General features: G+C 44.4%; 1 protein-coding gene across 10 annotated transcripts in view; it reads left to right on the top strand.

Moving 5' to 3' along the window:
- TENM4 (teneurin transmembrane protein 4) overlaps positions 1–12700 on the top strand; it is a 603970-nt gene that overhangs the window by 569515 nt on the left and 21755 nt on the right. For all 10 annotated transcript variants that reach the window (XM_027677557.1, XM_027677560.1, XM_027677561.1 and 7 more), the window contains 2 exons: positions 1856–2028; positions 5521–5756. In XM_027677557.1, the coding sequence (XP_027533358.1) occupies positions 1856–2028; positions 5521–5756 (409 nt within the window). The remainder of the gene's footprint in view (positions 1–1855; positions 2029–5520; positions 5757–12700) is intronic.

The following is a 12700-nucleotide window of genomic DNA, read 5'->3' on the forward strand; positions in this document are numbered from 1 at the left end:
TCTCTTCTCTTCTCTTCTCTTCTCTTCTCTTCTCTTCTCTTCTCTTCCTCTTCTCTTCTCTTCCTCTTCTCTTCTCTCCTCTCTTTTCTTTTTGTTTGGTTTGTGGGTTTTGTTATTAGATGGGATCTATTTTCTTATTCCCCAGCTCAGAGTAATCCTAAAGAGAAGCATCAGGAGCTCCTCAAACATTTGATCCCTCCAAGGTCTGATCATCTGAATCCAGATCCCCTCTAACACATTTCCTCCCCTATTCTTAAAAGTGAGAGGCAGTGGGGTTTCCAGCGCTCCATCTCTTCCTCTCCTTGGAGCAACAATGGGCCTTAAAAATATCCTAGAGCTTCTAACCTGAAATTTCTTTGTTTCCATTCAAACTGATTATTTTTTGTCACATCCTCAGTAGACATGACGAGCAATTAATTATAATCTGCTTCAGAATATCCACTGTCAGGGTGGTATTTTCTCATTTCCTTGTTTTCCCTTTTCTAAATCAACTCTTTTATTTTGGCTTTGCCTCTTAGATCATGTTTTCTAAACTCTTTATCCTTAATGTATCATTTATATTACTTTATCATTCTGAGGAATGGTGCCCTTCAGTGGACACTGTGATCCATCAAAGGCTTACCACTGGATAGGGCAGGAAAACATGTCCTCTCTGCTCACCCAGCATTCATTTTGCATCCCCAAATGATATGTTTTCATAACATCATCTCCTTGTATATCATATAAATCATTCTTAAAAGATGGGCAGGACTTGAAAAAAGTCCAACATTTATCACTGACTGATTTGCTGGAATTTTCCTATTGTTTCTCCCTAACTATTTAAATATCCCTTCCCTGAAGGTCCATCTTATCAGAACTTTCAACACCCTCCAGAGATAAGCCAGTAGAGCTTCCTACTACCCTCAATTTCAGACTACAATAGCCTTGCTCCAAAGATCCCTTGCCAACCCTCTGGTCCTAGCTCAGTCTGTAACCCACAGGCACCTGTTTTGTAATGCCACAAATGAGAGGCAGGATGGTGTTTGCTCTGTCAACTCAGGAGGACTCTAGACACAAGTGTCTGCTAATCTTTTATCAAAAAATAACTCCCCCAGCTTGTTAACTGCTGTGGGACCTGCATGTATGGAGCTTATTTCATCTGGGTCTTGGTACCTGGGTGTCCACATCACAGAAACCTTCCCAGATGGCGCTTATGTTGATTCCTCATTGGAAAAGCCAAGGACACAGTAGGGATGAAAACTAGTCTGCTTTTTTATGCTTTTAAATCAGTCCTTCCGGATGGTCCTAGGAACAGTAAAAGGTAGACACTGGGGTTTCAGCTGTCCTCAGGGCTCTACACCATGTTCACAAAGGACAGTTCTCTTACCTGATGTGACCAATCTGCAGGCCCTTGACGCTATCTTAACATTTAGCTTTTAAATAAGATAGGGAAAAAAAGTAAAAAAAATAAATTGCTGGAAAGCTCAGGACGCAGCCAGACAAAATAGCTGGTGGCCTTCAGAAACTCCTAGTTCTGCTAGACAGGATTCACAAACCAGTGTGTTTTCCTAAGTGGAAGAGCAATAAAGTTACTCTCGTAAACAAGAAGCGTGGTTCAGGTGAGAAGAATTGGAAAAATATTGTTAAAATGCAGGCTAATACATAGTCACTTTCTGTTCATTTTCTTCAGCTAAAAGCTGTGATTTTCTTCTCATGAAGCCAGAAAAAGTCAGGACAGCCTGACAGAGTGACAATGCATTTTTCTCTGGGAGAAATCTGGATGAAGACTTGAAGACTTGGTCTGTGCTTTATAGGATGATTCCTGCCTCCCACCTCTCTGTTGATGCTGTTGACTTCACTCCATCCTCCCTTTCAGGTATGACAGCTTTGGCCGCCTGACCAACGTGACCTTCCCTACTGGCCAAGTGAGCAGCTTCCGCAGCGATACCGACAGCTCCGTGCACGTCCAGGTGGAAACCTCCAGCAAGGATGATGTCACGATAACAACCAATTTGTCAGCATCAGGAGCCTTCTACACCCTGCTCCAAGGTGAGTTGGGCCACTGTCCCTCTCCTGACCAAGCTGCACACAATCAGGAAACAGGCATCGTCTTGATAATCCCAGCACCAAAAAAGCACCTGCATCCCCAGTGCCCAAGAGCTCCCCACATGCTGGTACAGACACACACTCACAGCTACTTAGCCACATTCCCAAGCACAGCGGTTGCTCTGCAGCTGTTTTTCTGCACTTCCAACCAGTCCCCTTGCCGTGCAGTCTCATGCAGTACAATCCTCCATCATCATTACCATTATTGTAGTAACAAAAAGGGTTACATAAATCAAACCACACTTCCAGCCATCCCCTTTGCTTCAGTCTCTTAATGGCTTCTCACTTAACAGTTAGTCTCCTCCTGGAACAAGCTTCCAGCTGGTTGCTGAAGATCTGATTCTTTGTTCAGTGGCTGTTCAAACCTCCACAAAGAAGCATCCAAAAAAATGACCATTCCTGTGCCCAGTAGGTCTGTGTTAGAACTAAAGGACTGGTGTGGAGAGGCACAAGGGACAAAAGAGAAGTGGACAGCCACCGTAGGACTGGTGGGACCAGTTTGTGGCTGTGGGAAATGAGCACAGTTCTGCCTCTGGTGAGAAAGGTGAGAAGCAGAGGACTGATTAGGTGGAGGAAAGGTGATGAAGTGGGAAAGAAAAGAGGAATAAATAGCAGGGTATCACTGTGCTGAAATACTGGTAGGGGCAGAACCTGTACTGCACAAACAATGCCAGCCTGGATCTCCAGGTTCTGAAGGCTGAAGCCTCCTTAGGATCAGGATGAGCTATCACCTCTGTTCCCTGGAGCTTGGGGAAAGGAAAGGAAATCTCAGATTCTGCTTTCTTCACTCTCCAGTATTTTATTTAGTCTGTGCCTGATGACAATGGGCTGTTAAACATCTTTTCACCTTGTAAGGAACAACCTGCTCCAAGTGAGACAAGCATGTTCCCACATCTCTGGGACACACATTTCCCTCCCCCTCCCTATAACACCAGGCTTTCCTAAAAGAAAGTGCCTGTTATGCCTGAGCACTGATTTTTCTCCTTCTGGAGAGGGCATCTGAGAGGGTACCAGCCCCCTCAAGCTGTCCTCATTATTACTGTAGGGAAACGCAATGACTTTCTTATTCTTTACTTGAGCCTGCAAGGCAGATCCAACCTACCCCACCCCATCCCATTCACTCACATTAAGACCTGTGGTAACTGCACAGACGTGAGGTTGGTATCACCTCGAGAGCCTAATTAAGCAATAGAGCCCACTGCTGGGTGCCCTTCAATGAGAAAATTGACTGTGATGTGATTTACACCCTCAGCACTGAAGGCACAGTTACATAATGCTGCCACAGTCAATTCTCTCATTGTCCTGCCCTCTGGCACAGGAACATTCTGGCCATTAGGACATGCAGAATTACAAATAGCTTAACCATCTTCAGAAGTATAAAATTATTAAACTGTTTGTATCTGAAGAAATTCATCTTAAAACGAAGATCTGGATAATGTTGCAGACGAGGTGACTTGGTGAGCCAAATTCTTGGTGAACCTTTCAGGAAATCTGGATCACACTGTGAACAGGTAAGATCTGACAAGACATTTTCAGAAGATTACAAATTCCTGTAGGATGGATTTAAGAGCTTCTGCAACAGGCGCATCAGCACCCTGGTGGGATTTTGTCTTCTGGACTAATGACAAAGTGAGCATTTGTGCAATGCCAAAGTAGGGCAGTAGTGCCCTAGAGCCAAAGCAGCCTAAAATACAGCATCCAATGGCTCATGGATTTCATGTAGCCCTTGAGAAATGCCTTCCAAAGCCAGGGAAGAGTCTTCTCTTGGGAAGATGTTGAAAGTAGAGGATTTACATTCCCCACACAGTACTGGTAACAATAACCCTTCTGTGGTGCTTATGTAACACAAAGGGAACATCACGTCTGGTAAATTTCATGTAAACCTTCAAGCTTTCCCCTGCTTCCTGGTGAAGGATAAAGGAGGGAGGAATATATTAGCTATGCAGAGATATTTCACTGATTTGATTTAAAATGCATCTCCTAACACTTTGTCGCCAAACCAAGCATCTAGGAAAAGTGTGACAGCCATCTGACTGTGGCCCTACTCTCCATTTGCAGACTCAAGCATGGAGTGCGGTTTATCCAGCTGGAGGCTATGTCAAAGACCATCAACTTACATACTCATTGGTAGCACTAAAATACTTGGATCTGCATTGTGGATCACTGCTGTATATTTATGGCAAAATCCTGTGTCCCCGCAGTTTCACACTGTCACTACTGTGTACAGAAACTTGAGTGGTGGTTCTGCTGAGGTCACTGTGGCAGGACTCCAGCTGGCTACAACCAGGAACAGGATGAGACCCACATAAAAAAAGACCAATTGGTGTCAGGTTTCCTTCCCTAATTATACCAAACTGTGCTCTTTCCTGATCTATTTCATCCGGTCGAGAGATGATAATTTCTCTGTGATCTTTTTTCCTGCTGAGCTACAGCAGAGCAATCAGTGAACTTGCCTCAGAATGGAAAAACATTTTGTGTGAATTTTTAATGGGTGTTTTTATTCACAGTTAGGAATTTATGGCACCATGGAAGACAGAAACAGTAATATTTTCCAGCTTTTGAGGAGCTTCAGATAAGGCAGTCTTTGTATATGATTTTAAAGCCGTTCTGCATTGAGCAAGTCTCATGCTTTCTTACCCTTCATGAGCTCCTCTCATGAAGGAGCATGCAGAGAGAAATGCCAGCTGGAGATTCAAAGGATGGGCTTTCAGCCTGCCTGATTCCTGAAGGATGTAGAAGAGAGATTACTCTTCTGTTCCACATCTGAACTCCCAAATACTGGCCTCAGAATCCATTGATTTTTCAAGACCTAGTTGAGGTCAGATGTATGGAGACATGTGGGAGCTTAATGCCTCTGCTTTCTCTCCAAACATGAGGACTTCAGTTGCCTTCTGAAAGCTTTCCCAAGGGAAAGAGTTTGGCTGTTGTTTGGGGAACTGGTTAGCATTAACTTGCTGTGCAATTTCCTGTCATTTGTGAGACAGTGAATAAGCTGAGGAAAGTAGGTGGCCCCACTTTTTCATATATTGTTGTGAAACTGGGATCTTTAGGATATAAAAGCATGGAAAGTTTTCAGTCAAACTGATTTAAAACAAATATCTCACCACCTAGAGTTTTAGCCTAGAGGAAGAGGTTTGAACCCACATCCTTTGATAAGGTATTACACAGTTTTTTGACTGTTTCCTCTTTTAACCTGTGTAAAACTTTCTGTAAGAATCTGAGGTGCAGAAACCTCATCAGAATGAAAAAGGGATTGCCCATATTTACTTTCGCTGATGAAACCAATGTTTTGCTCAGTGTGACTGGGACAGGTGAGTAACAGAGTAGATTTGGTTTACCATCATTGGAAATGATGATGCAGCCTGATGGAGTGAACAAATGAAAAGCTGGAGCTGTATCATCAAAGATCAGCAAAGATCTCTTTTCTGTCTTCAGACCAAGTCCGAAACAGCTACTACATCGGTGCTGATGGCTCTCTCAGACTGATGCTTGCCAATGGCATGGAGGTGGCCCTGCAAACCGAGCCGCATCTGCTGGCTGGCACCGTCAACCCCACAGTGGGCAAGAGGAATGTCACCCTCCCCATCGACAATGGACTCAATCTTGTGGAGTGGAGGCAGAGGAAGGAGCAAGCGAGAGGGCAGGTCACTGTCTTTGGACGTCGGCTGAGGGTAAGTGAGAGTTATGAGCAGTTTTGGCCTCTACTTCCCATCCCATCAGTCCTCAGTCTCATGGCAAAAAGGGACAGGGCTGATTTGTATAGTCTGCATTAGGGATGAAGCTGCAGGACAGAAAACTGGCTATTCATCCTCAGTGACACAACCTTTATGACTGGAATATATCCTTATATCTCCTTATGTGCTGATGTTCCCTTAGCCATCATAGGTGGTACTGCTGATCTCCCTATAAGACCTCTGCATCACCAAGAATGCGTGACCTCCCATCAGCCACTGCAGGTTTAACTTTGTCTCAGGCTGTTTAAGCAAGCGAAGGACAGTCATAACTATAAAATACCTCACCAATTAGTATAGGTGTTTTCTACCTGTGCTGCTGGCATTAATAGAACAGAGCACTGAGAGCTTTCTAGGCATAGCAGGACTGGCTGAGAGAGTTGGGGTTCTTCAGCCTGGACAAGTGAAGGCTCCAGGGAGACCTTAGAGCACCTTCCATTACCTAAAGGGGCTGAAAAATGCTGGAGAGGGACTTTTGATAAGCTTATGGAGTGATAGGACAAAGGGGAATAGCTTCAAACTGAAAGAGGAAGGGTTTAGATTAGAAATTAGGAAGAAATTCTTAACTATGAGAGTAGTGAGGCACTGGCATAGGCTGCCCAGAGATGATGTGGATCCCCCATCCCTGGTATTGTTCAAGACCAGGTTGGATGGGGCTTGGAGCAACCTGGTCTAATGAAAGATACCCCTGCCCATGGCAAGGGGGTTGGGACTAGATGATCTTTAAGATCCCCTTCAACCTAAACCATCGAGTGATTCTATGATGACTGTTCATTGGGCAACCTCAGAAAAATCTCTAGAAATTTGCTCATCTGTTGAAGCTGTTGAAGAGCTGGGCTCGCAAGGCATTCCACCACAATTGCCATTGTTTCCTGAAGTGTTACAAGCAGCTCCAGCCTGACAGTACTCTCTCCTCCATGAGTGCCTGGACCTTTCTGTGCTTGAGACTGATATGTTTTGAAAACATTGTTCCGCACAATGCACCTCATACTTGTCAGGGCTGTTTAAAGATCTTGCCCAATAAGCCTGTAATTCATCTGCTAACTGCTGGCAAGGCTGGGAACTTGTAATAGCAAGTCCTGTGCACTCACCCTGTACCTTGCTAGTCTCAGTCACGGGCTGATGAGCTGTTCCCAGGAAGCTGCTCAGCAACTGGCAAATTCAGACCCTCTGAGAAAAACGCTTAGTGCCCTGTAATGCCACCACAGCAAAAGGACTGCAGCTGTTTATTCACACTTAAACTTTGCAGTAAATATCAATGTTCTGGTTTCAGGATATATGTTTCCCAGTCCTTGCTCTTCACCTCTCCTTATTCCCTGCTGCGTGACCCCTGCCACCTTGGTGTGATTTCTCCCGTCTCTCCTTCCTCACACTTGTCAAGTATTTCTCTTCACCCTCCCCACCCCAGCCTCTGTTCTTTTTCCCCTGTGTTGATAGTCTCCTATTTTGTTATCAGGAGAAAAACTGCAAAGAGTAGTGAAAACTGAAGCTGCTTCTTCAGTGTGAACTGCTGTATATCTGCAGATCAGTTGTCATCACCCTTTTTGTTTGGTTTGTCTTGGGGTTTTTATTTTATTTTAATAACCAACAAAATTATTAGATGGGTCTTTTTCTGAAAGGAGAGAGCCTCCTGAAATTTGCAGCTGTGTGACAGCTTCCACTCATTTAGCCACAGCTCAGCTTCCCGTGTCAGTTTTATCTTCCAAAATTTTTGCAGTAGATTCAAACACAGAATGTGTCTTTGTTTTATATTGTACTACAGTTGGAAAAACACTTGCAAAATGAATTTTCAGGCTTGTTACTTGTATCCCTATAAATCTGCCAGAACTTATTCACATTTTGAGCCTATCAGGGCCCTTCTAGTGAAGCAGAAGTGCATCTTACGTGGTTGAAGGACTCAGTTATGGCTCTGTTCAGGGGTTCAAAGTAGCTGAAGCTGTACAAGATGTTTAAAGCTTCCTGTCTGTACCTGCATGGCAGCATCTGCACCCCTAATACAAAAACCTGCAAGGTGCTAATTGCCTCCCTGGGGATTGCACGACATTTATCATATTCTCTATGTCATGTTCTCCTCTGCCTTCACAGCCATAATTACTGCTTTCCCTGGCACGGGAGAAACTTAGGGAAGTTAAGTTCAATATGTTTTTGTTCATTTTGAGAAATGTTATAATTTTCTGCTGTATGTGACTAAATTACTACTTTCCCTCTCCCCTCACCCTACTGCTCACATGAGACAGCAGCAAAGCCATGGTGCGCCATGGGGAAAGAACATCCCAAAGAGGCTGCAGCATCATTCTATGAAGCCTTTGAAGTGAGGAAAATAGGATCTGGACACTGTAAAAGAGTGATCCTTTCTGCTGCCATCACATGGATCCACATTTTATGAGTTGTGCCTCTTCCTCCAATGGTTGCATGGTGTCCTTGGGGACTGACAACCTGTCGCCATGAGCTCAACCAGCTCCCAGCACAAGGAGGCCAGTTTCACAGCTGCCTCCTTGACCCTCCCTAGGAAATAATACAATACACGTTTCTTTATTACAGGTGTAAGGCACAGGGTAGGAGCTTCTGCATGAATGAAGGGAAAGAGGCCAGCCCTCATGACTTTTTTCCGGTCTCACCAATGCTGACCTGGCTCTGCACTTGACCAGGCAGCTGTAAAACAGCACAAATATGTTAAAGCAGCCAGTTTCCCTTCTCCTGTCCCACACACCCCATGGAAATTTGTGATGTTTTATCCACCCAGCCAGCAGTGAATATTTCTGCAAATTGGCTGGCTGTGAATTCCAGCCATCACTGGCCAACAGCAACACAGACTCCATCTGTAGTGTGAGTATTAGGTAAACTATGCTTCAAGGAGCAGGGCTCCTTCCCTTTTTTTTAATTAAATAAACTTGAGTTTTTCAATAAAGAAGGATGTAAAATAATCTCTTGACAGTGGAGCAAATAGAACAGCCAAAAGAGGCAGAGCTGCTGGCTCAGCTCTTTTATTCATTTAACCATGGTAACTCCTGTCATAAGTCACTTTGTTTTTCCTAAGACATTGGCAGCAGGTTAATGGTGGCATCAAGAGCTAGTGTCCCAGACAATCCGCAGAACCCATGTGATCAGAGAGGGATATGGTGCTAACCAGTCCTGGTGTGTTGACTAATGAAGATGGTCCGGCATGATGGACACAATTTCTGCAAGACATTGAGTCTGGATATGGCCACCCCAATGGTTTTAGCAATTTACTGGGGAAATTTCTTTGTAGACAGCCATTTATCACACGGATGTTGTTGGCTCCTGGAGTTCTCATTGCAGAAGTATTTTTGCCCTTCTCCGCTGAAGATTGCCAAGGTATTTTCACGAGTATTCTCCCCTTTTTGTGCTCTTGTGCTCCCAGGGAGATCGATGCATGTTATTTAATTATCATTTTAGCTAAAGGAGTGCCATAGGAAGCATTGTAGAATCAGAGGTGGTGGTGTGTTTATGCTATTTCTTTTCCAGAGTAAGCTAAGAGATTTATAAATGTACTGTGCAACATGAGTTTGGGGTTAAATTTAGTCTCTCACACATTTTAGATGGGATGTCAAATCCACTGTGAACTGTGGATTTAAATTTACCCTGTCTTGATTCGGTGCTGATCACAAGCCTTGTCAAACACTCTAAGGGGCAAAACCTTTTTGCAGGAGATTTTCAGACTCTGTTGCAGGATAAGGTCTCCGAGATGGCACCTTATTTAGCTGCTCACCATAAAACACGGTTATTGGACTGAAGCCTGCAACCCTGTCAGTTCTTCTGCAGAAAGTTCACTTCTATACAAGGCATGCCCTTGAACAAGGATGAGAAAGATTTAGGCCCTGTTCAGAGGCTACTGGCAGGGTAGGGTTCACTTTGCCCATCACATTGAGGGGTGACTGTTGGCACTGCAGCTCTTCTCCAATATAAGAGACAATACAGCAAGAGATATCAGGAGAAAACAAATCATTAAAAAAAAAGTTTCATGAAAAGGATGACTGGTTCCAACTTGTCCCACAGACACTGCTTGCCACAGCATGTGGAGGGTGGAACAACTTAGGACATAATAATGGGATACAGAGACTTTAACTGAGCTTAAGAGCTATCCAAGGACCTTCTATTTGGTCCTTCCAGCCCAGTGAATGGCACTGCTGCTAACATATGGCTCAGGAAGGCCTCCTTCAGCCTAGATAACTGTCCCAGCCGTGGAAGAGCTCTTTCCAGCTTTCTTGGCAAAGACCAGGAGCAGAAGAAACTGCAGCTGCCAGGCTGGAGCTCTCTGTGAATAGATGGGAGGCAGAGATGATATTCCTTCCTGCTTTGCTTTTCTTTTTTTGCAGGGAATTGCCACTCCTATGTCTCTATAAATAGCAGCAAGCACCTATGAGATATCAAATTGCTCTTAGTTACACATGTGCCTCTGTACTTAGAATTTTAATACCCTTTTATTTATTTTCCAGCTTCCCTGTTACAGTGGACTGTTGACTGATTTCTCCTCTCTACCATTACACATTTACATTCTCTTTCACACATATTTAATTAGAGCATTGTCTACGTTTCCACAATGTTTCTTTCCTCAAGTCATACCCACCTATTAGCATTGTTATTCATAAGTCGAAAATCATTGTTACACTTGCCTTCTCTCTTACATCATCCTTACACATCATGGCACCAATTCTTTCTCTCCCCAGCTCCTGAGATACCTTCTTTTGAATTCTGATATTATAGTGTCCCTGTTCTCTAGGCTTCAGCATAGACTCTCCCTATGCAACACGAAGACACTGCAGTGATCCAGCCTTTCCGTCTCCTGTTCTGCCAGGGCTGAGGAACCTCTTCTTTGTTGGTTTGACCCCATCCTTCCTCTCACTGTTCAGCTCTCAAATACTCCCGCATCCCCAAAAATACAGTAGGAATTCAGTCATACATTGTAAAGCAATGGCCAAAATCAAAGCTGGAGCAGGGCTGAGAACAGTGCTCAGGTCATAGAATTATAGAATCATACATAGACCATTCAAGTTGGAAAAGACCTCTAAGATTGTCAAGTCTAACCATGCAAAGGTCATCAAATCCAACCAAAATAAGCACCACCATGTTCACCACTAGACCATGTCCTCAATGCCATATCCAGACGTTTTTTGAACACTTTGGTCAGGAGTATCAGCTTTACCCAGAGCAGTATAGAGTAGTGTTTTTAGCCTGGTCTGAAGACCTCATAGCAAACAGCAAATTCTGGTTTATTGACTAGAGCTGAAGGGCTGCAAAGGGCACTGAAGACTTAAGTCAGCTCTTTAAAGTTTGAAATTTATCCAAGAAGAATCTGCACCTTTCTAGAAAAGAGAGGTTCACCAGCTGAAAGAGGTTTAGAAGTGGTGAGGTGGAGAAAGAGCTATCTTCACTGGCAAGCTCATACTGGGAATGCTGCTTTTCGTACTTGCTCAGTACTTTGCTGCTGTTGTGATGTGGCTTTGTAAGTCTCCTTGCACATGTGGTTAAACGTGAGTTGTATTATCAGCTCCTTTTTGTATTGCTGTGCACTGCAATCCATGAACCAAAATATATTCCTGCTCCTACCTTTGAAGTAAATGCCTTTGATCTTTGGAAATGCAGAGGCACTGGAGGTATGAGGAGTATAATTATGCCACTCTAAATAACACCAGGACAGTGAAGCTAAAACTCCAGTTCCTACAGGAAAGTTGCTGCTCTGTGCAAAATCTACAGTGGTCAAGGCCTCCATATTTCACAAAATCACGGAATATACTGAGTTGGAAGGGACCCACAAGGGTAACTGCGTCCAACTCCTGGCCCTGCACAGGACCATCCCCAAGAGTCACACCATGTGTCTGAGAGTATCATCCAAACGCTTCTTGAACTCTGTCAGGCTTGATGCTGTGACCATTTCCCTGGGGAGCCTGTTCCAGCACCCAAACACCCTCTGGGTTTAGAACCTTTCCTAATATCCAACCTAAACCTCCCCTGACACAACTTCAGGCCATTCCCTTGGGTCCTGTCACTCGTCACCACAGATCAGTGCCTGACCCTCCTCTTCTCCTCTCAAGGAAGTTGTAACTGCGATGAGGTCTCCCCTCAATCTCCTTTTCTCCAGGCTGAACAGACCAAGTGACCTCAGCCACTCCTCATATGGCTTCCCCTCAAGGCACTTCAACATCTTCATTGCCCTCCTTTGGTTGCTCTCCAATAGCTTAATATTTTTCTTATCTTGTGACACCCAAAACTGCCGCAATATTCAAGGTGAGGCCACACCAGTGCAGAGCAGAGCAGGACAATCCCCTCCCTTGACCAGTTGGGGATGCTTTGCCTGATGTCCTCCAGGACACGGTTGGCCCTCCTGGCTGCCAGGGCACTGCTGACTTATATTCAACTTGCCGTAGATAGGGGGGTTTTGTTTTAGGAGGCCCTGCTACCACAAGAATCTTCTCCCACCTCATCAGTTGTCCTGCCTTCTAGTTCCAGAGCCTCTTACGTGTTGTAGAAGGTTCCAGTCCTACCTGTCAAATTTTGAGGAGGAGGAACCTTTCTCCTGTTATGTTCAGTGACTCACTTCCAGCCCTCATGTTTAACAAACCCTTGACTAACAGTCCATTGACTAATTACCTTGCAGGGTTCTGAGTCCGCCTGCTTCTCCACTACAGTGGAGATTCGAGAGTCCAGAGATTCTTGAGACTGTAGTGTCTCTGAAAATAATTGGTCTCTCTCTTGCTCATTCGCCTCAATACTACGAAACCTGTTCACTTCTTCTTGTAGCTCCTTCACCTAGTGACACAGCTCATTTCCTCTCAGGGAAAAGGCTTAACTTCCAATGCCTGCAGTAAACTCAGAGAAAAACTCTGTTTTCTGCTATGTTCACACAACATCCATCTCTTTTCTAC

The sequence above is a fragment of the Neopelma chrysocephalum genome, unplaced genomic scaffold (assembly GCF_003984885.1).
Source record: "Neopelma chrysocephalum unplaced genomic scaffold, ASM398488v2 Primary Assembly neopelma1_43, whole genome shotgun sequence".
NCBI classification, from domain to species: Eukaryota; Metazoa; Chordata; class Aves; order Passeriformes; family Pipridae; genus Neopelma; species Neopelma chrysocephalum.